Genomic DNA, 26,209 nt, shown 5'->3' on the forward strand with positions numbered 1-26,209 from the left:
TCCTCTGGAGCTGGAGTTAAAAGTTGATATGGGTGCCAGGAACCGAACTTAAATCTTCCTTAGCTAAAAACATCTCAAAAGAAACACATTTACCACAGCCAACCAGTATTAGGAAGGGTGCCCTACAAACTGGCAATGACCACCATGAACAAGTAGCTGCATGGTGGGTTAGTGCCATCTATGACTAGCCCAGGAAAAGATAAGAGCCCCAAATCACTCTCATCTCCATTATTCAGCCTATCAATTTTACACCGTTATAAAATGGAGCCACTGTAAACCAATCATTTGATTATATATTTACTTGAATCCCTACTCTCTAAACTTTTTTGAAGACACATTCTTTTTTTTTTTTATAAGAAATACTGAAAAATGTTGCCAGAAATAGTACTGCATACCTTTGATCCCAACACTCTGGGTCTATAGAGCTAGTTCCAAGACAGCCAGGGATACACAAAGAAACCCTGTCTTGAAAAACCAATAAATAAAAATAAAACACACAAAATCTACAACTAAAGATATCGGTGTGATTTACTCATTTTGCTTTGAACTATATACTTAGGAAACTATTTGGGGCTAATAATTTTTCATGTGAATTCAAGCCTAGAATTTATCTCAATAGAGAAACTAGAGCGGAGCCACTGCCTAGGATGGCAAGGCTCCAGTTCAACACCACACACAGCATGTACACCTGGGAATGCTGAGAGCATTCCTTTTTTGACCCCTTGACTCCCTCCCTATTAAATCTTCCGTAACTAGTGTACTTTTCTGTATCCTTCCCTAAGCCATCTAAGCAAAACTCTAAATGTACATATGGAAACCATGAATGAAGAAAAATAGAATACAGCTTTATATTATTGAACTTTATGTACAAAATCATTTGATTTCAAATAAACATTTAATGTAAAAACAAACGTTTCTTTTTAAACTGAATTTTTTTTACATCTATTGTACCATTCAAATGTTTTATCATCTTACATGATTTCTTCAAAATCTGTTTTCAAGGGTACATATAGAAAAGCTTTTTTTTATAAATAGAAACAAAGGGATTTTTCAGCTTTTATTATAAGATGACATTAAAAAGTTTATTCAACAGAAGTAATTTCATTACTATTCAGGGGAGGGAAATCACCAATTTTTTTGTGCAAACAATGCTAGCCTTCTTTTAAGCATTAAGAGCATAACTGCTTAAGAAATGACATAAGCAATAATTCTACATCTACATCTTCCCTAAAATAATCTATTTTTTTTTTTACATATGTGCACAGCTTTAGCAAATTAAAGCCCAAGAGAAATGCTCAGAACCCACACCCAGTGGCCAACTGAGAGCTCAGTGAAGTCAGGAGGAGAGCTTCCCAGCCAGGGCACCAGCAGCCAACACTGCAGCCCCCTCTTCCCTATATTTTAAACACAAAAACCAGAAACTAAAAACTTAATACTGGATGACAAATCACATCCACACTATTTAAATAGCGTCACAGTTAAACACATCGTAAAGACCAGCCAAATCAGTATTTACACTTATAAATCTCTGAAGACACCACGAGAAAGCTTGTGTCCCTTCACTAAATAAAATAGGGAACTGCATCTGATGGTGGTGGAATGAAATTACAACATTAAAAATACCAGTATTTACAGCAGCATTGATCCTTTATAAATAAAATATGAAAATGCAATATCTTTAAAGGATAATAAAAAATTGAGGTGATGTTATTCAACCACAGTGCTTGGAGTTGGAATAAAAACCTATTGGTGCTTATTAATACGCCAGTAGTGAAACCGCTTTCTGTTGGAGAAAATCCAACCGTAAAAATGTGTGTAAAACACACAACACAGGGAAAATTGCTCAAAACAATTCAAGTCAGCTTATCTGCATTGAATATTCTAATCATAAAGTACATCACAAGGAAACAATGTGTAACACCTGGTTCATTCTCAGGGACAACCCTCTCCCCCACCCCCAAAGTGGCATCTTATAAAGTCTCCAACTGTTTTCTTGCTTTAATCCTAATGCAAAGATGTGCACAGAAGAACTTTCCATGGGATTACCTAATTAAAGAGAAAAACTAAAAACGTGTTCAAGTAAAAAAAAAAAACATATATATTGGGTAAGCAAGTACTAAAATTATCCACTTGAAAAACAAATGGTAATTTCCTCACTGCACACTGCGCCTGGAGGCCTAGTGTCGTCTCCAACAGGCAGGTGAATGGGTGCTACTTTAAAACTGAACAAGAACTGGGGCAGAACTTGCACTTTTCCAATCCAAATGTAGAACTGATGTCAGAATTAAGGGTCAACGTTTGGGAAAAAGTGGTAATGTAACAATTTCACAAAATCCTCCATTTCTAAGGGGAAATGACAGCCCAACTTTCCCTCCCCAGAAAACATCTCACAATTACAAAGCAGAAAAACAGCCAGTCACAGATCCAAAAAGTATTATAATTTAGGCGTAAAATTTCTAGATTAACCCAATATATTTCATAAGATGACTGTTGTTGCAGTTAAAAACAATTCCTTGAAATACTGCTTCTCAGACCTAAACCAAATGGTGATGACATCACTAAAGCTGATAAACACGAGAAGGGAAGCAGACCCACAGAACTTCCACGCTGGAATCACTGACTTCATCTAACACTGCCTGTTCCGAATCCATGATTAAAAACCAAACAACCTAAAATCACAACTCTTCTTAGAGGCTGAATTCCCTAGAAGCAATTTCAGTGTCCACAACACGGGGTCAGAGCTCAGAGTTTTTGTTTCTTGTTCTGTTTTTGAACCCCTGAGACACCATCTGATTCCAAAGCTTTCTCTTTTGAGTTAGTTTCACTGAATCCATTTGCTGTCCCATTTTGTTCCTCAGTTATTTCTTCATTTGCAGGGGTTGCAGATTCTCCTTTTTCTAGTTTTTGCTGCATTTCCCGGAGCTTGGTAACAGCTTTATCTATTGACATTATGCTAATAAGATTAAAGTCATGCATGCTGACTAGATGAAGCATGAAGTTTCGACATAAATTCTTCTTAATTATTTTCTGTCCATAATTTTCTACAAACAGCATACAGGCATGATTCATTTGATTGTCAGCAATAAATCTATTCAAGAAAAACAAAGCATTAATAGTGATACAAATCCTTTGTGAAAACAACACAGATAAGCAATGTGTAACATGACAAACACACCCAAACTTAACATATGACTTAACACAAAGTCACCAGCAAGACATGACATTTCAACCACAATTGAGCCAGGTATTTTAGAAACATGATCTAAGTAGGCATAGGAATTAACCAGGAGCCTCATTAGCTATAATACTTTAGATCAGAGAATTGAAATATAATTGAGAGGAATCTGACTAAAACCATGACTTTAGTGGTGTGAGGATGATCCTTGTACATTAGGCAAGCCATCTACTTAAGACCATAGCCTACATTTTTCCCAGTCTAAAACTGCATCTTGAAATAGGTGTATCAGGAAAAAAGAAAAACACATTTAATCCAATTACTATCTTTTAAAATGTATATGGATGTTTTGTCAGCACGTGCACCTGTGCCGGGGCTTACAGACAGCTGTGAGCCACCATGTGGGTGATGGGAATGGAACGTGGATGCTCTCCTTTTAGCCACTGAGTCTTTCTCCAGTCCCTCATCATTAAAAAAAAAAAAAAAAAAAAAAAAGATTTCTAGCTCCATATGTGGGTCGGACATCTTTGTGGAGTTGGTTCTTTCCTTTCACACTTCTGTTCATTCAAGGGTTTCATCTCAGGTTAGCATTCTTGTGGGGATAGCACTCCACAACATCTAAGGTTCATAATTTTTAAGTACACATTATTTTTGTATTAACTGGCAATAAAAAGGGAAAAAAGGCATCAAGGAAGGTAGCAGATGTCCACAGTTTTAGTTATTTGGGATGCTGAGTCAAGGGGATGGGATGAGGGGCTGAAGTGATGGCTAAGTGGTTGAGAGCATTTGTTGCTCCTACAAAGGACCTGAGTTTGTTCCCAGCAACCATGTGAAGTGGATCACAACTACCACCACAAGTAACTCCTTCTCGAGGGATCTGATCTTTTGGCCTTCAAAGGTAAACACTCCCTACCCCAAACATGCCCAAGCACACATATCCATAAATCCTACCCCCCTCCCCAAAAAGGGAAAAAAGAAAAAAGAGAATGGGTTGAACTCACAAGTTTAAGATCACTCTTTAGTAGTAACTGATGGAAAATGCACATATATAAATACTTGAGAATATGAAGGCCCTTACTGCAGTCCATTCTCAAAGCATCATTAGTGAATTCATTAATTCATACACTTAATATACTTCTGGATGAGGGTAATATTAGAACACATATCTAAAGTAAGTTTAAGATTATGACAGGTGATTCACCTATCATCACTACACTCCCTGCAATCTTTGCAGGGCACAAAATAAAAATGATCTTTGATAGTGTAGTGTTGCATGCCTAATTTAATCTCAGCAGTAGGAAAACTGAGGCAGGCAAATCTTTGTGAGTTTAAGGATAGCCTGATCTACAAAGTGAGTTCCAAGACAGCCAGGGGTATGTAGAGAGAAACCCTGTCTCAAAAAGAAAACAAAAGCAAAAAAATTATCTTGTCTACTCAGAAAAGGGGTACAAGATGGCTCAGTGGAAAAGCACTTGTACCACGCTCTTTGAATCAACAACAGAAGGAGACAGCTGATGCCAAAGGATCTTTACACGTGAACAGAGCATCTTATGTGTGCCAACACCCACATAATAGTAATAGTAATAATAATAAAGATGAGCCACACACGACATTGCAAGCCTATAATCTTAGCACAGAGGCTGGAATATAAGGATTAAAGGTCATCTTAGCTTTATAGGGAGTTCAAAGTTAGCCTAAGCTTCATGAGGCACTGCCTCAGAACAAATGGGAGGTGGGTACTGAAGAGATATCTCAGTTGTTAAAGAGCACTACCTGTTCTTGTGGAGGACCTGGGTTCGATTCCCAGCACCCACAATGCAGTTTACAAACATCTAACTCCAGTTCCAAGGACAAGACTCCCTCTTTTGTCGCCTGGAGGCACAGGCACACAGAAGGCACACAGACACACACACAGAGGCAAAACATTCATACACATAAAATATTAACTAACTAAAAAAAATTGCACAGACTCAAGAATGAGAAGCAGCAAAAAGAACGAAGTAATGGAACAGAAACACTCTACCCATGCTTCATGACATGGAGATTCCACAGTTTCATTACTTCTTTCTCTCCTTCATTCACATCAGAAAATTCTTCAATTTGCTGAAAGAAAAAGAAAAATACCTATTACATATGTAACATAAGTAATATTTCTAAGAAAAACAGACTGTCATGTTTTGTAATTGAAAAATAGCAAAGAAACAGTATTTCTTTTTTCTTTCTAGGCAGGGTTTCTCTGTGTAGCCCTGGCTGTTCTCGAACTCACAGCACTGCCTCCCAAGTGCTGGGACTAAAGGCATGCAACACCACTGCCCGGCCCTGGCAGCATTCTTAACACCAACTTTTACTTAAACAGTTATCTTAGAAAGGAAATCCTAAGTTACAAAATAGCAATAAAAAAAAAAAAAAAGAAATCAAAGTACCCAATACAAACTCACACAAGGAAAATAATATTTTCCATACTTAAATAACTTTTAAAATGACATAGTACAAAACTTGCATGAGCACTGCTGAGGAGAAGGAAAACAGTGGTAATTACAGTAATGGTTTTTTCTCTCAGCCATTCTGGATCTTTTTCATCTTCACTATCTACTTCCATTTCTTGTGGCCGGAGAGGTAAGCAGGTATCACTGTGGAAATAGAGGCGATTGTGGCCACTGCTGTATGTTCTTTGCTGTTCTACTTCTCCATCTTCAGATTCAAGAAACTCCGACATGCTTGCTTTTGTTCGTTTTGGCCTAATGAAAAGAAATCAAGGCTGACACAAGACAACTTATATACCTTATACAATACTGAGCATGAGCCAAGATCTGTTAAAGCATAGTAAGACTTGAGGCAGCATCCCCTTAATACTGCTTTCTTTTCTTTTAAAACTCTATTTTTATTTTATATGCATTAGCATTTTTGCCCTCATGTATCTGTGTGACAGTGTTGGCTTCCCTGGAACTGGCGTCACAGAGAGTTGAGAGCTGCCATGTGGGTGGTTAGAATCAAACCTGGGTTCTCTGGAAGGGCAGTCAATTCTCTTAACCACTGGGCCATCTCTCCAGCCCTGTTTTCTTTCGATATATAATAAAAAGTGGACACAAGACAATTCCCCCCTCCCCCCGCAAGAATTAGAGATCAAAGCCTGAACTATAGTGCATCAAAGTTTCAAGGACAAAAGTGTCTTTCTGGGTGTGAAAAATAAACTTAAGAAAAAAATAGGAAAAAGTTAAAAATGTATATATACAAGGATCAGATAGTGGTAGCTCACACCTTTACTCCCAGCACCTGGGAAGCAGAGACAGGTAGATTTCTGTGAGAACTTTGAGGTCCAGCATGATCTGGACAGTGAATTACAGGACAGCTAGGACTACATAGAGAAACCCCATCACTAAAAAACAAAACCTAACCACCCACCCACCCCCCACCTCACCCCCCCACAAAAACCCAAATAACAAAACAGTCACAACAAAAAAAGAAGCATTTGAGGTAAGATGCCGAAATGGTTCAGTGATTAAATGTGCTTTCAGAAGCTGGGCGATGGTGGCGCACGCCTTTAATCCCAGCACTTGGGAGGCAGAGGCAGGCGGATCTCTATGAGTTCGAGGCCAGCCTGGTCTACAAGAGCAAGTTCCAGGACAGGCTCCAAAGCTACAGAGAAATCCTGTCTTGAAAAACAAAAACAAAACAAAACACCAAAACAATAACAAAAATGTGTGCTCGCAAAAGATCCAAGATCAGTTGCCAACATCCACATGAGGTCGATCACAAGAAGCCTATTTCCAGTTCCAGGGGATTTGACACCATCTTCTGCCTTCTTGGGCACCCACATGCAAATGGCATTTACTTACATATAAATTCCAGTGTATCATATAGCAAAACTGTCACAAAAATTACTAATTTTATATATCAGATTTGTTTAGTATAATTATATTATTTTGGTTGTGAGCTTAGTCTGTGATGGCTGAGTCACCCCTCCAGCCCAGTATTTGTTTTATTATAAATATACTAACACAAGTATATTAATTTACAAAAGTTCAAAACCAAAAGAATAGTTGCAGATACACATCTAAGTAAAAATTCTGCCTTTCAGGTTTCTTTTTCTTTTCTTTTCTTTCTTTTTTCATTTTCAAGTTTCTTAAGGCAGGGTTTTTCTGTGTAACTGCCTTGGCTGTCCTGGAACTCACTTTGTAGACCAGGCTGGTCTTGAACTCACGTGCCTCTGCTTCCCCAAGTGCTAACATTAAAGGCGTGGGCTACCAGCTCTGCTTGTTTTTTATGTTTTAGGAAGATAAAACTTATCTCAGTAGTAAAATTTCCTTCAAACTCACTCCTATTGTGCGTTTATAAAGTTCCAATGAAAGGAGACATAATGTCAGCTCTCTTGGGATAGCATCAGATGGCACCTTGGGTGACAGAGATAGAATCATTTGCATTTCATATTACCCAAGTAGAGTATATTCCTTCTCTGCAGATTCCTATGTATGTATATACACAGACCTGGGTCCTCTGCAAGAGCAAGTGATTTTAACCATTTCTCTAGCCCCAATGTAAAGAATTTGCTAAGTCCACAAATCAATGAAGGAGTAGCAACATTAGTAAATAATTGCCTGCAGGCCATCCTTAACCCTGGGGCCTGGGAGGCAGAGGTAAGTGGATCTTTTTGAGTTCGAGGCCTACCTGATCTACAGAGTGAGTTCCAGAATAACCAGGGATATACAGAGAAACCCTGTCTCGAAAGAACAACAACAAAAACACCAACAGAAAAAAAACCTAGATAGGATTGATTAAATGCAAAAATACTTGAAGAAAGGGCTACATCAATAGTGTTTTCTCTAGCATCCACACAGCCCTGGGTTTAATCCTCAGTAGCACACCAACAATAAAACTTGGAAGGTTCAAAGTAAAAGAGGAAAAAAAAAACCCAATAGAAACAGGGTCTAGGAAGATCAACAAAAGTAGGGTATATGCTGCCAAGCCTGACTGACTAAATATAATCCCTCGGACCCACATGGTGGGAGCACAGAACCAACTTCTACAAATTGACACACACTCATGCACATGCTTACCTGCACACAAGAATGTGTGTTATAGGTGTTCTCTTTACTGGTCCATTTCGACTAAAAGCAAATCCAGGTTGGCGATGAATATCCTGAGGATTACCCGCATAGGAACCATCATAACACTCATTGATAGAGACATCTATCCTAGCACCTTTTGGATGATACTGTAACAAATAAAAAAACAAAAACAGAATGTTTAGGAAAGAAAATATCAATAAGCCTATACTCTACAAACATTCTTTTAAATAAAATATAGCTATAAGTTATTCTTTTTTTTTTAGATTTATTCATTTATTATGTATACAACATTCCTTCCATGTATGCCAGCAGGTCAGAAGAGGGCACCAGATATCATTATAGATGGTTGTGAGACACCATGTGGTTGCTGGGAATTGAACTCAGGACCTCTGGAGGAGCAGTCAGTCAGTGCTCTTAACCTTTCAGCCATCTCTCCAGCCCTAGCTATAAGTTCTTAATGTTTTGAAAACTAAAGAGAAACATCAGCTTGATAGAAAAGCACACCAGAAGACTTTAAAAAAAAAAAAACAAAAACAAAAAGGAAGGAAAGAAGGAAGGAAAGAAGGAGACCAGGCACGGTGACTCCACCTCTAATCTCCATTCCTAGGAAGCAGAGACAGGAAGACAGGGGAACCTAGCTACAAATAAGACTTAGTTTTAAAAAAACAAAACCCCACAAAAAGCAAATTAAAATCTATTGATCTTATTTATTGGTTTGGTGACTTTGCACAAAGTATCTCTTTCTCAAGAAAGAAATTTCCTTTAATGATATTCAATGAATATATGGCATATACAAATATTTATTATTATTCAACATAAATATAATAAACTCAATCACGCATTGTAATCTGGACAGAAATTCTACTATTTACCTGTAAAGTGCAATTTCTCTACTGTTATTCTATGCATGATGTGTACTATTGGTAAGCAAGCAAGAAAAACTACTTACTACATAATTGAAGATAAATCTGCTATGGCAGAGTTTCAGATGCTTGAGTAAACTGTACAGCTTACGGCAGTTGAGAGTGCACCAAGGGCAGGACAGGTCATCTCTGGCTTCCGTCTGTTGTCTTGTATTATTGTTATAAAGGAACTAAAAACAGAAAGTGTCAAGCTCACAACTTGCACATTTCCAAGCACTGTTTCATTATCTTCTCTAAAAAAGTTTAATGCAAAAAATATTCAAATACAAAATATAAAATTCTATTTCACAATTACGTAAAATGAACCAGCCAGTTGTGCTTACCTGATAAAATATTCTTAATTTCTGGCGATTTTCATTCGAAATATCCTTTTCTTTCCTTGTTTGCAGCTCTGCAGTCAGTGTCTCTTTAACAGCTGAAAATATAAACGTGTTTATTTGATGGAAAGACTGATCTATAAAGTATCTTGCCAAAATTATTAAATAAAGATTTATAACTGTAGTATTTGGTATTTCTGCTCTTCCTTCAACAAATAATGAAAGATACACTAGGAAAACATTATTTAATATCTGATTAGTAATCAGGTATGAGTTTATTTTGAGGATTCTTAAAAAACGCACAAACACTCAAAGAACATCCTCAATATATTTTTGTTTTTATTTTTTTTTTTGAGAAAGATTATCTCTGTAGCTTTGGAGTGTTCTCTTGGAACTCCCTCTGTAGACCAGGCTGGCCTTGAACTTAGAGGACATCTACCTGCCTTTGCCTCCTAAATGCTGGGAATAAAGGCATATGCCACCACTGCCTGGCTTCGCTTTTATTTTTCAAGACAAGTTTCTACATATAACAGATCCCTAGCTATACTGGAACTAACTCTGTAGATGAGGCTGGCCTTTTAACTTAGAAATTCTGCCGCCGCCACCTCTGCCAAGTAATGGGACTAAAGACATAAGCCACCAAACCTGGACTATCCTCTGATATCTTAAATCATAATAAAAATAATACCAAAGAAACTCTATGTAGTTACCACAAAGTTTTGAAATACTTCAAAGTCACGGGTGTTGTTTTGTTTGGGGTGGTGCTGTGGTTAAACTCAGGACCTCACACATTCATTCACCTGCTGTCACTGAGCTACAAACCTAGCCCTGACAGTGGTTTTGAGTGGTTATTTGTGCACAATAGCAAGCAGTCATCCTCTAAGCGCTAGCTTATCAGAAAGTGAAAACTGATTGTTTTATATATACTTCAAACACCAAAATAATAAACCTTAAAGATGATTTTAGTATATTTCTTCAGACTTAATGGAAAATTACTTAGTGTGTTGTGTGACAAAACTAATGATCCCACAAATACAATTCTGTCATAAAGCTTTTGGGTTCCCTGTGATTTTTTGCCCATTTCACTAGCTTAAAAAGTATCTTGAAAAGTGCCTAAACCACAAATTTCTCAGGAAGTATTTCCCACAGAGCTCTGCTTGTACATGTTCTTTAATGGCAGTATCAGAGACTGAACCAAGGGCCATGTGTATGCCAGGCAAATACTCTACACAGCCCAACTCTTTTACATTTTAATAATGCATCGAAAACCATTATTTCCTATATGAGACAAATTAGTGAAAAATTTTGTTCTAATTTGACATAAAGATATTTACAGATCCACCTGAAGGTGTTATATATGGTAAACATACTACATATATATTAAATAAATATATATTAAAGAAAAAGTGAGATTCCCAGAAACATCCACCACAAATGGTTCTAGAAAAGGGATTAATTAGTCCTTTAACCTAAAACTTTACACTGAGTATAGGCAAATTCTAATTGATCAGTTAACAATATGATTACTTAATAAGTCAAATAGCATTTCTTGGTTAATTACATGTAACAAAAATATAACATTTTGTTTATTTATTTATTTTTTGGTTTTTTTCGAGACAGGGTTTCTCTGTGGTTTTGGAGCCTGTCCTGGAACTAGCTCTTGTAGACCAGGCTGGTCTCGAACTCACAAAGATCCGCCTGCCTCTGCCTCCTGAGTGCTGGGATTAAAGGCGTGCGCCACCACCGCCCGGCAAAATATAATATTTTGATAGCAATGATGTTTTTACCAATAGTTTGAGCAGGTTTAACAGAACCAGGCTTATTTTCCTGATGGAGGCTCTCTGAATTTCTAGTGGCAAGAGGCTTGGCAACAGGAGCTGTAGACTTATCGTTGCTTTCTCCTGTCCAACGAAGAGTGAATTGCAATGTAGGTCCCTGAGAAAATGTTTCAAATGGAGGCAGCCGCTGAACCAAGAAACAAACAGAAGCATATGAGAAGAGTTATGACAACATCAAAAGCATTGCAGGAATGAAAAATATTCATTGTAATATGTCAACATGATCGCTGCTCAGCCTTTTGGCTAAGATCAAGTGTAATATGTCAATGTAAATTTATTTAAAACCAATACAACTTTTTAAATTAAATAATGGGCACATGTTCACGCTTCAGTGCAGTGCCAAATAAAGCCAAAGACACCCTGGTGTTGGAGTCCAGTGCCCAACACTGGTGCTGGGAATTGCAATTAGATTCTCTGGAAGAACAGTACATGATCTCCAGCCAAATACATTTACTTTTAAAGTCCAAAAGCTATAAGCACAGCCAAATAATGTATAGAGAGTACTTAAGTCCTCACTAGAGAAAGGGAAAGCTCAAGCAGTATGCAATGGCAGCTATTTACAACAAATGTTGAATTACTATGTGGAAACAATGACATGTAACAGCCAGAATTTCAGATTTTTTAGCCATGCGGTGGTGGTGCACACCTATAAACCCTGTGCCAGGGAGGTAGAGGCAGGCAGAGTTTGAGGACAGGCTAGTCTACAAAAAAAGTGCTAGGACAGCCAGATTTGTTACACAGAAACTCTGTCTGCCTACCAAGTGCTGGATTAAAGACATGCATCACCACCGCCAGGCTATGTCTTTTCTTTCTTTCTTTTTTTTTTTTTTCGAGACAGGGTTTCTCTGTAGCTTTGGAGCCTGTCCTGGAACTAGCTCTTGTAGACCAGGCTGGTCTCGAACTCACAGAGATCCACCTGCCTCTGCCTCCCGAGTGCTGGGATTAAAGTTGTGCGCCACCACCGCCTGGATGTTTTTTCTTTTTTGGTGATACTGTGGTGCTATGTAACTCATGCTGACCTTGACCTAGAACTTTTCATCCTTCAGTACTCAGATTCCTAAGTACTGGAACTATAGGCTAAATTTCTTAAGAGGCAGAAACCAATTTTGAAGAACATCTTCCCTTGCTGGGCAATAGTGGCACATGCCTTTAATCCCAGCACTCAGGGGACAGATGCAGGCAATTTCTGAGTTCAAGACCAGCCTGGCCGGGCGGTGGTGGCGCACGCCTTTAATCCCAGCACTCGGGAGGCAGAGGCAGGCGGATCTCTGTGAGTTCGAGGCCAGCCTGGTCTACAAGAGCTAGTGCCAGGACAGGCTCCAAAGCTACAGAGAAACCCTGTCTCGAAAAACTAAAAAAAAAAAAAAAAAAAAAAAAGACCAGCCTGGTCTACAGAAGTCAGTTCCCGAACAGTCAGGGCTACCCTGCATCCAAAAAAAACCCCAAAAAACCAAAACAACAACAACAAAAAAAAAAAACCAAACAAACAACCAAACACAAAAAAAGAAAAAAACTTAAATGTTATATTGGCTGTGATTTATCTAATTTTTACAGATTTCTTTTCTTTTTTGGCTTTTTTTTTTTTTTTTTTTTTTTTTTTGGATTTTCGAGACAGGGTTTCTCTGTGGTTTTGGAGCCTGTCCTGGAACTAGCTCTGTAGACCAGGCTGGTCTCGAACTCACAGAGATCCGCCTGCCTCTGCCTCCCGAGTGCTGGGATTAAAGGCGTGCGCCACCACCGCCCGGCCTACAGATTTCTTAATAAACTTAATACTAGTTATTACATGTTACTTGCTGTCACTATGAATGTAAATAAAATAGTGCATATAATATTCATTGAGCAAATATTGAATGCCAGACACATGCGTATTTATTATCCTATTAAATCTTTCCATTGTAGCCCTCATTTTACAGAATAAACAAGAAATATAAGTTAACTTGTCAAATGCCACAAATTTAACATCAGAGATAGGACTCAAATAGCCAGGATTTTTTTTCTTACTTTTTGAAACAGGGTTTCTCTGTGTTAACAGTCCTGGTTGTTCTAGAACTCACAGAAATCGCCTGCCTTTGCCTCTCCAGTACTGGGATTAAAGGTATGTGCCACCACTGGGCAATAGATAAATAGGTTCTTAAGCACAATGCCCTCTATTACATTTTCTGAATGGGCCATTTTACTTGGATTATTTCTAAGTATTTAGATCAAAGGACTCTTAGGGCAAGCAACACGGCTCAGTGGGTAAAGGCACTTCACACCAAACCTGTACCATGGTGTTTAGGTAAGTAAGTGTAAAATGTGGAGGTACAATGTCTTTGATCCATCATTTGGTGGGAGGCAGGGAAATCTGTGCCTTTGAGACCAGCATGGTTTATAGAGTTCCAGGAAAGTCAGAGCTGTATAGTTAATACCCTATCTCACAAATAAAATAATTGCTTACTGTAAAAACAAGAAACACAGACTCCTTATTTCTAATACAATTTGCATTTGGGGAAGAAAACATCAATCAAAATAAGATTTGACAACTAAAGTGTGTTCAATCTTCTAAGTCATTCATACCTTCCCATCAAGAATAGTCTCCCATGTTGCTCTTTTCTTGCTTATTGGACATTCTTCCATTTCCTGCATGGCTACTTCATATTCCCCATCTAAAAGCTGTAAACGCCTGTTAGAGAAACACATATACTTTATAAAGTAAACAGTGTATTACTATAAGGACAAAGTCTACACTCCAGATTTACATTAAAAAGCATTAAATTTGTATACTACCTTACATACACAGCAGGATTTTAAATTATTTACACTCCAGTTCTGAGAAAAACAATATTAATAAAAAGCAATCATAATTATAGAGAATTGTATTACTGGAGCTAGACATAACTTAAAAAATATGAACTATAATATTTCTAAAGTCTTAAAAACCTAGTTAATTTCATATATTAAGTTTAAATTGGCCTAGTAAGTTTTATACTTTTGAAATCAGCACAACAGCAGTGTGGAAAATTCCTTCCTTAGGGAATTATTACAAAGTATGCACATTGGTATCTGAACTGGAACCTTCATATTTGCTCAGAAACTAAGGATTCAACAAACCTGTGAACTACGGGTACCCATGGGAACCTAGCACATAAAGGAGCTCAGTAAATATTTCATGAATGAAGAAATCAATCAGTCAAGAAAATTATACACCATGGTTCTAACGTGTGGATAAATATACATAGTTCTAACATATGTTGTATGATTTATATATTACTTCTATTCTTTTTTTTAAGCTTTTTATTTACTTATTAAGTATACAGTGTTCTGCCTGCAGGTATGCTTGCATGCCAGAAAAGGGCACCATGTCATTACCAGATGGTTGTGAACAGCTAGATGGTTGCTGGGAATTGAACTCAGGACCTCTAGAAGAGCAACCAGTGCTCTTAACCTTTGAGCCATCTTTTCAGCCCTATTACTTCCATTCTTTTTTTTTTGTTTGTTTGTTTTTGTTTTTTTTTTGTTTTTTGAGACGGGGTTTCTCTGTGGTTTTTGAGCCTGTCCTGGAACTAGCTCTTGTAGACCATGCTGGTCTCGAACTCACAGAGATCCACCTGCCTCTGCCTCCCGAGTGCTGGGATTAAAGGCCTGCAGCCCGACTATTACTTCCATTCTTAAACAATGGCATTCACGACTATTCTAAAAACTTTCCTTAATCATGGTAACAACTGATTTCACATAGGAAGAACATGGCTTCTCTTTAGTCTTTTTAGTCCCATTAGACAATGAAAAGTACCAAGAACTTCACTTTCCTGAGGCTGCAGCCCTTCAGAGCTGCACAATAGTTTTATAATATAGAAATAAGAACTCTGAACAGATGATTTCAAAGTAACTTCCCCATCTGTCACATTTTTGGAGACTGGCCTTAATTATCTTAGGTAAAAAAAAAAAAGCCTATTGTTTAGGCTCTGCAGTAGTTGGGATTATAGGCATGAGACACCACTTCTGTCTATCATAGACAGTCTCACTCTGTTAGGTTAGGTGGCCTTTGTTCTCTGAAAGCCTTAGGTTTTTCTTTGGTGCTCAGTATTTCAAACTTCCTCTACATGTTTTTTACATTTGGGTTCTTCTTTCAAAGACTTCAATGTAGGATTACAAGAAAATTTTTTTAATATATCTAGTCTCAAGACTGATTCATAAATATAATTCTTTACTAAAAGCAATACCAGGACTTCTGAAAGAAAAGACAATCTCAGAAGTGTTAGGAAAAGGAGATTTTTGTCTTGAATAAGGAAAACCTAAAAATATAAAAAAAGAGATGCTGGAATCTGAAAGGGCTCCTTTTAAACAAATTTATAATCTAAGCATTAAAATGAGTAACAACATGAACAGATAAAAACAAACTCACTAAAAATATAATCTAACGTAATTCACATTGGTTAAAAAACAAAACACCTAAAAATGAGGGAAGTAATCCTCTTTACAGAAAAGTGCCAATGAATATCATGGAGAAATGATGTGGGGGAGGGAGCATGTACAAGGCTTTGTTCAATACCCAGTATCACTTGAAATAAAAATAACAAAAAGAGCTGAACATAATGATACCTGGCAGCTTGTATTCCCAGCATTCTAAACACTGAGGCAGGAGGATCAAGAGTTTCAAAGTAGCCTGGGCCAAATAAATAGTAAGACCATCCCAAACAAAATGAAAGACATTACAAGGTCAATGGGAAGCCACTGATAGACTTGCTGTGTGTGGGGAAGTGGTTATCAGGAAATGCCTTTGTTACTTGGAGATACATGTTCAAGCATAGCAAGGCAGAGATGAAGTATATATTCAACCGGTTCAGCACAAAAATTAAACACAAAGAAAACAAATGAGGTAAAATGCTACAAATAATGGTAAAGGGTATGTGGATGTTACACACATATTTCTTGAACTTATGTCTATACATATTCAAAATTAAACCATGAGGAAAAATTCATCTAGTTTCCTAGCATTTTTAATTAAAACAAAAACAGAAGTTTATTGCATATAAAGAATATATTAGGGCTAGAGAGATGGCTCAGTGGTTAAGAACACTGCCTGCTCTTCCAAAGGTCCTGAGTTCAATTCCCAGCAACCACATGGTGGTTCACAACCACCTGTAATGAGATTTGGTGCCCACTTCTGGCCTGCAGGCATGCATGCAAACAGATCACTGTATACTTAATAAATAAATCTTAAAAAAAAGAAAAAAAGAATATATTAGCATATATATGAAGTACAAAGAAGAAAAAAGAAAATACAATGTGCCCCTAGTGGCACAGAACACAATCTCAGGATCAGCCAAGACTAGTACAGGTACATTATACTGCTTCAACACGAGACTCCACTGCTTTCCAGTGTTTTTACTTTTGTGCTTCCTCCTCTCTTAGGCTCCACATTAGGGAATCACACCTCAGGTCATGTGCAAGTGAAGTTAGCACACGCTATAGCTGAGCTATAGCCAGCCCTCTAGTTGTTTACAACTGGAAACATAGATATACTATCTTGAGTTTTATTGCTAAGCACCAGCAATCAGCCTAGTATAAGAAATCATGATATCTCAGGCACCATTCTCCAACTTTATGTAAAAAGAATGCTGTATTTATTTCTTACATCTTCTTTTACTTGTGCAAAGATGTTTCACCCAATACCCTGTACCAGATGTACATATATAGTCAGTCACACAGGAATATATATAACTTAGACTTTCTTAGCTTTAGTTGCTATCTTGAGATTTATCTAGAACCTATTTCAATAGACCTCTGTTTCAAACATTATTTCCATAAATAATCACACATCTCCTAATTTCTTCACAGAACTTACTGATAATTTTGTGGAGTTCTCTACAGTCTGCATTAGATGTTATGTTAAGCTACAAAAAGACAGGGATTTTTTTTTAAAATATTTTTTATTTATTTATTATGTATACAATATTCTTTCTGTGTGTATGCCTGCAGGCCAGAAGAGGGCACCAGACCTCATTACAGATGGTTGTGAGCCACCATGTGGTTGCCGGGAATTGAACTCAGGGCCTTTGGAAGAGCAGGCAATGCTCTTACCCTCTGAGCCATCTCTCCAGCCCCCAAGACAGGGATTTTGTGCCTCCTCATCAGTTAGAAGTGTTTGTCAAAAAGCAGACACTCAAGCCAGGTCATGGTGGCACTCACCTTTAATCTCAGCACTCAGGAGGCAGAGGCAGGTGGATCTCTGTGAGTTAGAGGCCAGCCTGATCTACAGAGGGAGTTCCAGGACAGGCTCCACAGCTACAGAGAAACCCTGTCTTGGAAAAAAAAACAAAAACAAAACAAAAAAGAGCAGGCACTCAGAAAACACTTGTTGAATCAACAATTTGAAGTGAGTCACTCATAGTTCCTTAGCTCTGCTTACTGCTCTCTATATGATAGAGGAAAAACTCAGTATTTGCAAATTTGTTTTTCCATTTATTAGAACAAACATATGCAATACCATAGTTATTCTTCAGAATAAAAACATCTGCAGAATACGGAAGCAATATTAATAATAATACCATCAATATTACCTGTTTTTGTCAAACACTGTCATTTGTGCAACAAATGTCTTTTCCCCATCTTCACGATTTCGTTTTCTTCTGGATGGAACTTCTTCACTGACATCTGAATTAAATAAATTATTTTTTGTAAAACAATTACTTAAAAATAAAGTGTGCCATCTGCAATATATGTTGCAAGGTAAAATGTGCTACTTTATCCAAATGAGCAAATTACAATGTTTCAATATTCACATTCATTTGTTTCAACTTTGGATTTTTAACATGTATTATGTCCATCTTTATTTTTTACAACATGAGATTCTAATACAGCACAGGCTGGTTTGAAAATGGCTATGCATTAGCTGTCTTTCAACTCAAATGCTCTTCTGGGTGCTGGGACAATAGGTCTGTACAACTCAACTGGGTCTGCCCTTATTTCCTGACAACACTGACCATCAGAATTCATCCTTGCAAATGCTAACTTGTTTGGAATGACTCATGCTAGGTAGGCTCCTCATTACAGTACGCAGAGTTCCATTATAAGAATCTAAAAAGAGATTTGTTTTTATTTTATGAGTGGTTTTGCTTCATTTATGTTTGTGTTCCATTTGCACATAGTGCCCATGAAGGCCAGAACAGAGTGTCAGATCCTTTAGAACTGGAGTTATAGACAGCAGTTAACTGCCACGTGGGTGATGAGAACCAAATGTGGATCCTCTGAAGAGCAGCAAGTCTCTTAAGAGTGTTTAAAGGGAGCTCTCCACCTCCTTATAACTTTTAAACAGTACTTCACATATACCCGTTATACCACTGTTGATTTCAATGCAATTATTTATTCCATATCTCTCTCCCTAAACTGGGTTGTAAGGCTTCTGAGAATGTTTATCTTTGTATTGACAGTAGGCAGCTATACAACAACTGTATGATTATCTCAAAGATGAATTCAGATCTGCTGGAAGAAAGGAATGGGCACAGGACCAATGCAATATATATTATATTGCTCATGTTCAAGATAGTACAATGGCATGCACCTGTAGTCCCAGCACTCTGAAAGCTAAGCTAGAAGGATGCGTCGAGTCTTAAGACTAGTTGAGGCAATGGTGAGACCATGTATCAATAGAGAATGGAAAAAAGCAAGAAAGTAAGAAGAGAGAAAAGGATAAGGAGAGGGAAAGAGGGAGGGAAGAAAGGAAAAGTAGCAGGGAAGGAAAGAAAGAAGGGAAAAATACCGGTAGACACACAGACAGGAAGACAAAAATGGAAAGCTCAGGTTTAACCTAAGTAGTGAGCAGACAAACACCCAGCATAAGGAAGGCCCTAGGTCAATTTCCAGCATAGCAAAATAACAATAGAAAAACCGTCTCTCCAACTTTGGAAAGAAATAGGGTTTTATGGTTTGTTTTTGAGATATGGTCTCGCTACATTGCAGCTCAGGCAAGCCTCAAACTCATGTTGTAGTGACTCAGCCTTCTGAGCACTGGATTACAGGCACAAACTACCACACCTAGCAGAAAGTGAAGGTTATTTCAAGAAAAAAAAAAAAACAAAAAACAAAAAAAAAAACAAAAAAAACCCAACACTTTATACACAATTCTAGATATTATGAATACTAGTGCAAATATTTTCACTACTTTGATATCCAATAAAATCTAGTGAAATTACAGATATAAAATTACCAATATTTTCATTGGTTTCTCCATTAATCATTCCATTAAATTCTCTTCTTCCTGGACGAGTTACTCTAAATAGTAGTGAGTAAGACTTCACCATATGGCTGTTACTAGGTTCAAATTCATTACTGGAAACTGCCAGTGATGGGAAATTTCCTGGTTTTATTTGGTTGAGGTCAGGATTCAAAGGCACCTGCTTTTTACCGGTAGGAATTTGCCTTATTGGACAACTTACATCCTGCAAAGTAGAGATTCATAATTACATTCATACATAAGCAATGATAAATTACAGTAAAACTTCTAATCAAAGTTACAGGAAACATGATATAAGTCATGATTTACCAAAAGGTAAGTAAAGAATCATATTGCTGAAAACTGTGAAACAAAAACAAAAATGGAACAATTAAGATTCCCAATAGTAAAGCAATTGAAGATTACTACAATATAGTGAAGAGAGAAAAGAGCATATCCAGTATCTAGCTTCCCTTGTATGCACAAAGCCACGAGTGTGCACTCTATGAACAGGCATAGTGAGTGGTATGGGGCAGGATCTGGACAAGGTCAAGCTCTATTTTAAGGCTTCCTCAAAATAAATACCTAAAATACGAACAAAATATCTGGAAATACAAGGACAAAAAAAAAAAAACAGAATTAAAGGGCTTGTGATAAAGTCAGTAGTAAAGCACGCATGAGTCCCTGGTAGACAGAGACAGGTAGAACTGTGAGTTCAAGGCCAGCCTGGTCTACCAAAACTGAATTCCATAGCCAGGGCTATGAAATCCTTTGACTTATAAAAATAAAATGAAACAAAAAAGCCCAAAATAAATATAAAAGTTGGGTGGTGGTGGTGGTGCACACCTTTGATCCCAGCACTCTGGAATTGGAGGGCAGCCTGGTCTACAAACCAGAGTTCTAGGACAGCCAAGGTTACACAGAGAAACCCTGTCTCAAAGAAAAAATGGGGAATGGGGGGGCGGTGCGAGGAGGCACCAGCAGGGGAAAGATACCAATAAACCCCATTGTTACCAAACACTAAACCCGTATCTGTTTCATATATACTTTAATAGAAGAAACAGCAAATATCTGAGAAATACTCACTCCATAAATAATTATACTGAGAGCACAGTAGAAAAAAACACTGCATTTCGTGTGGCAACTACAGAGCAGGACAACCCAGGAGTTGACCTCAAAGCTATGATGCTCTTGACTTAATCTCCACAACCAATTTAGTAACTTCTTTAAAAGAAATAAAACGGGCTGGAGATGGCTCAGCAGAAAAAAACGTTGGCAGCTCTTCCAGAAGACCCAGGTCTGATTCCCAGCACCTATACGGCAGCTCACAAGTTCTAGGGACACCTCTTTAGGCATCAGGCATCCACATGGTGGGTACATAGATAATGCACTCAGGCAAAATAGCCATAAATAATAATCATAATAAATCTGTACTTACAAACTAAAAGAAAATCCTATTCTACATGAGAAATCTAAGCCTCATTCATACCTTAAACCTCCCATTTCACAAACGACTAAAACAGTTTGGTATGTTTGTCCCTTGAAGATGTTTACAATTACTAATTTTTCTGAAACACAAAACAAGACACACTGTCATAACTACCATTTTTCCTCATAAATAATGTATTTTACAACTTTACTTATTATAAATTTTATGGGAGTATGAGTAACTAGTAGTATATCCTAACTTTACATATATTTTTTAATGCTACATAAGTGTCTCTTATCCAGTTATGAACTGGCATATTGCTATTATGACTCTGGCAGTTTTTAAGTCCCTCATCACTTTAAAACCATATGGAAAAATATCACCAGCAGGAGCTCTATATAGTTCAATTCCTGTTTAAGATGTAATGATACATATGTACACTCTAATTAAAAAAACAGTAACAAGGGGCTGGAGAGATGGCTCAGTGGTTAAGAGCATTGCCTGCTCTTCCAAAGGTCCTGAGTTCAATTCCCAGCAACCACATGGTGGCTCACAACCATCTGTAATGAGGTCTGGTGCCCTCTTCTGGCCTGCAGACATACAGACAGAATATTGTATATGTAATAAATAAATATTAAAAAAAAAAAACAGTAACAAAAAATTCCTTTTTTATGCCTACTGGACATAACTACATCCTCTTTGGAAAGAAATACCTATTTCTAATCTGTAGTCATTAATAATTTTGTTGCCTTAAATACAAGTCTACAAGAAGTACATACTGTTGGTTTTGGTGGGTTGCTCAGGAAATATATGTTGCCATTATGACAGCTATTTCTATGATAAAATGATTTAATCTTCTAAATACAAACTGAAGAAATGTATTAAGTTAATGGCTGATAATGCTGACAGTAAATTTTTTTTCCCCATCATTGTGCTATAGAAGAAAAAAATCTTTTAGGGCTGGAGAAATTGCTCAGACATTAAGGCTACGCTTACAACCAAAAATATAAGAAATATCTTTTGGGGGAAAAAAGTCTTACTTAAAACTGTAAGGACTACATCCGTATTAATGTACTAGTAGCTAAAGAACAACCTCTGAGATTAGTAAAAGCAGCTGAATCTGCCCTAAGACACCACAACTTCTTCCTGTGATTCCTACTGGACAATGTTTTGTACAGATGCTCAGATCAGGGGAAAAATTAGGAAGGGTGGCAACAGGTTATAGTAATAGTATGATTAAGTCAGCCACCAATGTAGATGACTCCCTGTCCCTCTCTGAGACACCATCTCACTATGTAGCTATGGTAGGCCTGGAACTCACTATGCAAACCTGGCTTGCCCCTGCCTCCCAATTGCTAGGACTAAAGGTGTGTGTTACCATGCCAGCCTCAACATAGTCCTCATTTCTGAGGTTTTAAAACTGGCTCACAATTATAGTAGCTTTGCAGAAACATGTTCAATAAGATTGTTCTATTTCATCTACTAGCATTGTATACATTACCTTTCTTTTTTTGTGGCAAACTTTCACAAGCAGGACTTCCAGGGTAACAGAATTTTGTTCATTTTCTGAGTTTTGTGATGACTTATCTAAATAGAAAAACCAATGTCTTAAAAATCTTTTTAATGTAAAAAAGAATAAAAAATATTTTCCTAAGTTAAGGAATCTCAAAAGACTTCCTATAATGAAAACATCACAAGCTCTATTTTTCTTTTTCCTTCCCAGTTTAGTTCCAGACTTGCAGCACGCTTTTTAAAAATAAATCTTTCATAAGACACATATATGTATCTATTTGCCTATAGAGTAAGATTTTTCTCCCAATTTGAGTAAGATGACTCAGTTGTTTTAATTCACACTTAATCTACTTACTTCTCATTGAAAATTTAATATGTATAATGCAGAAAGTGTTCTTCAAAAGTGACAAAAGCAGGCAAAGCTTCTTGCGAAGAAGCTTTAGTAAAACAGTTCTAGAGGATTACACAAAAAAGGTTCAATGTTAGCCGGGCGGTGGTGGCGCACGCCTTTAATCCCAGCACTCAGGAGGCAGAGGCAGGCAGATCTCTGTGAGTTCGAGACCAGCCTGGTCTACAGAGCTAGTTCCAGGACAGGCTCCAAAGCCACAGAGAAACCCTGTCTCGAAAAACCAAAAAAAAAAAAAAAAAAAAAAGGTTCAATGTTGCTTCTTCTCCCAAAATTATTACTAAAAAATTTATTTAGTGGACATGGTGGTACACATCTTTATTCCTAACACCTGGGAGATAAAGGCAGGTAGATCTCTGTAAGTCGGAGGCCATCGTGATATGCATAATAAGACCTTCCTCAGAGAGAGACACAGAGCGAGAGCAAGCAAGCAAAGGTCTAGGTCTAAGTGGCAATAGCAAAACTAGCTGTTCATTACTTCTTGGGGATGCTTTGGCTTACAAAACTTAAAAAATTGTAGTTTTAAGTAATGGGTCTATACTTTCTGATTAAAAACAAAAACGTTGGCAAGCCAAGGCTCCAAAGGAACTGCCTAATACTTACTAATATTTAAAATTACAAAGTTATTAATAGTTCAAACCTAAATATTTAAATACTAAACTTCAATAATATACAGAACTATTACTAGATCATTAATATATATATACATACACACGTATACGTAAACACACACACACACACACATATATACTGAAAACAATTTTTCCCCTTCTGGTATTTTTAGGTAACTTTCTTTCCTATATAAAATCAATCTTCTTCGACTATGGGCACTGCTCAGGGGTAGACTGCTTCCCTAGCATGCTAAAGGCTATAGGTTTGATATCTTGCACCCAAACAAAAATAAAAGCAGTAAGAAAAAGCACTAAAATGTAAAAAATTCACTTCAATCTTTATATGTAGTATAGAGAGAGAAGATGGCTGAATCAGAATCTCTGGAAATTATAATCACAATAAAAATATTTTAAGAAAGCAAAAATAACCCAGTGTCTAAAACAGAAAGACTGTCAAAACAATGCTTACCGTGAGAATGGAGCCCTAACAATCGAGTAATTTCTGCTATTTTAGCCATTTTGTCTGTCTGAAAAAAGGCCAGTTGACCTGGATCTTGCAAAACTACCAATCCTTTGGTCTAGGCCTCCCAGAAGCTGGAGTGAAGAACACAGGCACATACCACTATATCCAGCAGTATTAGGAACTTCGAAGCTGGTTCTCTATTCTCGTTTAAGTATCTTTTTCAAAAACAAAAAATTTTTAATTCTTAAACTTCCATTACTTTTATTTTAAGACAGGGTCCCATGTAGCTCCAGCTGGCCTGGAACTCTTAGAGCTGCACCTGCCTTTATCTCTGCCTCCTGACTGCTGCAATCAAAAGTTGTATGCCATTACACTTGACAAGGAAAAAAAATTTAACCAGCTGGTCGCCAAAAAAATTTTCATTTTAGTATTAATATATGTATGTTTTAAACAAGTTCCTGCAAACTGGAAATGAATCGATAAAAGTTAAATTATGGAGTTCTAAATGTGAGTTCTTCTAAAATATGAGTACAACAGAAAACAAATTTATGTGATTAAAAACAGGAATTATAGATTATAAATTACTTAAGAGAAATAATAGGCAATCATAACACCACTCTACTCCTCAGTCCCTTAAACTTTGTTCCTTAACTAAACTATTCCAAAGAAAAACTTAGCCTTTTTTATCTGGTAAAAATTTTATTACACTGATTAAGATGATATATTAAGAAGAACAAGCTGACAGGCAGTATCTATTCTTTTCGCAATCATGACTTATTTGGAATGTGTGTGTTTGTGTATAAGCAGGTGTGAATAGAGGTAGAGGACAACTTGTGGGAGTCTGTTCTCTCTACCATGTGAGTTCTGGAATCAAACTCAGGTCAATGGGCTTGGTCACGTGTTTATCTGCTAAGCCATCTCAATGATTCCATATTCATTTTTTAAGTTACTGACTGTAGTCCTGGCAGGCCTGAAACTAACTATATAGATAGACAGGTTGGCTTTGAACTCACAGAGATCTGTCTCTGCCTCCCACATGCATACACCACCATGCCTGGCCTTTACCACTCTTGAAACTTATCCCCTTTTAAAACAAGTTTCGCAACATGCTTTTAGTGTTCACTCAAACAACCATAAAATAACATATTTTCTTGGCAGTGACTGACACTGATAATGGCTCATTAGTAGTAGTGGTTATTTCAGTTGTTTATTGTTCTACTTGACAACATAAACACAAAACATCTATGTAACTGTCTCATGCCAAGATCCTTGGCTTCTTACTTCTGGGATAACCATTTAAAAATTTTTTATCATTATATTTTGAACTTAAAATTGAAAAGCATCATCAGAAGGCCATGGGCACAGTGCAGTGGTAACACAGTGCTTTGTTTGAGAAAGACATTGGGTGTAATACCCAGCACATAGAAAAAAATAAAAAGAAATTCAAACAAATGAAATTACCAAAACAAATCCATGAACACAAGGAATTCAGAATGAACAACTCTTCTACTATAATACTTACCATTTTTGTAGAAGAAACCGGTAAATGTAAGTTGCAAATGAGCAGACAAGCTGAATAAAACAAAAAATTATCACTTTAATAATCTGTAATAAACGTCATACAGACCTTAAAATACTCTGAGAGCAAAGACAGTTTATGAATGTTTGATTTTCTCACCCTTAACCACTGAGGCTCAGAACTCAATGTGCTCTCCTAACTGTAACAAAACAATGCCTACTTCCATTACAACACACACAGAGACATACTGCGGTAAGCACAGTCTCTGTAATCTGTGCTCAGCAGAGAAAGATATTAGCCATCCAGATCAAGGACAACCTAAACGATATAGTGAGACCCTATCCCAAAACAAAATCAAAACCACAACCAACTCCCCTCACACATAGCTGACAAAAGTATAAGTAAAAACACAAAAGGAATAAGGCCAAAAAAGAGCAGACTACCAACGGTGTCCCATTACCACAGTGTTTTACTATCTTTGTTATAAAGGGGAAGGTTTCCTATCATTCAATGTTAAAAAGGAAAAATCTGAAAATGGAATCTAAATCAATATAGAAGTATTTAATACTTTCCTCTTGGTGCTATTTAATACTTTCCTTGTGAGGAAAGTGTGCTACCTCTGAGTGACCTCCTCAACCTTCAAACACATTACTTTATTCTACAATTAAGGGTAAAACACACGGGGGCTGGAGAGATGGCTCAGCGGTTAAGAGCATTGCCTGCTCTTCCAAAGGTCCTGAGTTCAATTCCCAGCAACCA

The 26,209-nt window shown here is 37.2% G+C and overlaps 1 protein-coding gene across 1 annotated transcript in view; it reads right to left on the reverse strand.

Moving 5' to 3' along the window:
- Positions 1–876: 876 nt before the first annotated feature.
- Suz12 (SUZ12 polycomb repressive complex 2 subunit) overlaps positions 877–26,209 on the reverse strand; it is a 40,854-nt gene continuing 15,521 nt past the window's right edge. The window contains exons 5-16 of the mRNA XM_041665107.1: positions 25,454–25,503; positions 22,441–22,526; positions 19,505–19,736; positions 17,859–17,952; positions 13,876–13,981; positions 11,269–11,446; positions 9,488–9,579; positions 9,191–9,334; positions 8,230–8,387; positions 5,715–5,913; positions 5,199–5,278; positions 877–3,088 (exon numbers count right to left, since the gene is read on the reverse strand). Coding sequence (XP_041521041.1) covers positions 2,743–3,088; positions 5,199–5,278; positions 5,715–5,913; positions 8,230–8,387; positions 9,191–9,334; positions 9,488–9,579; positions 11,269–11,446; positions 13,876–13,981; positions 17,859–17,952; positions 19,505–19,736; positions 22,441–22,526; positions 25,454–25,503 — 1,765 coding nt within the window. The 3' untranslated portion in view covers positions 877–2,742. The remainder of the gene's footprint in view (positions 3,089–5,198; positions 5,279–5,714; positions 5,914–8,229; positions 8,388–9,190; positions 9,335–9,487; positions 9,580–11,268; positions 11,447–13,875; positions 13,982–17,858; positions 17,953–19,504; positions 19,737–22,440; positions 22,527–25,453; positions 25,504–26,209) is intronic.

The sequence above is a fragment of the Microtus oregoni genome, unplaced genomic scaffold (genome assembly GCF_018167655.1).
Source record: "Microtus oregoni isolate MIOR12 unplaced genomic scaffold, Mior012 000015F_ref0000493, whole genome shotgun sequence".
In the NCBI taxonomy this organism is placed as follows: domain Eukaryota; kingdom Metazoa; phylum Chordata; class Mammalia; order Rodentia; family Cricetidae; genus Microtus; species Microtus oregoni.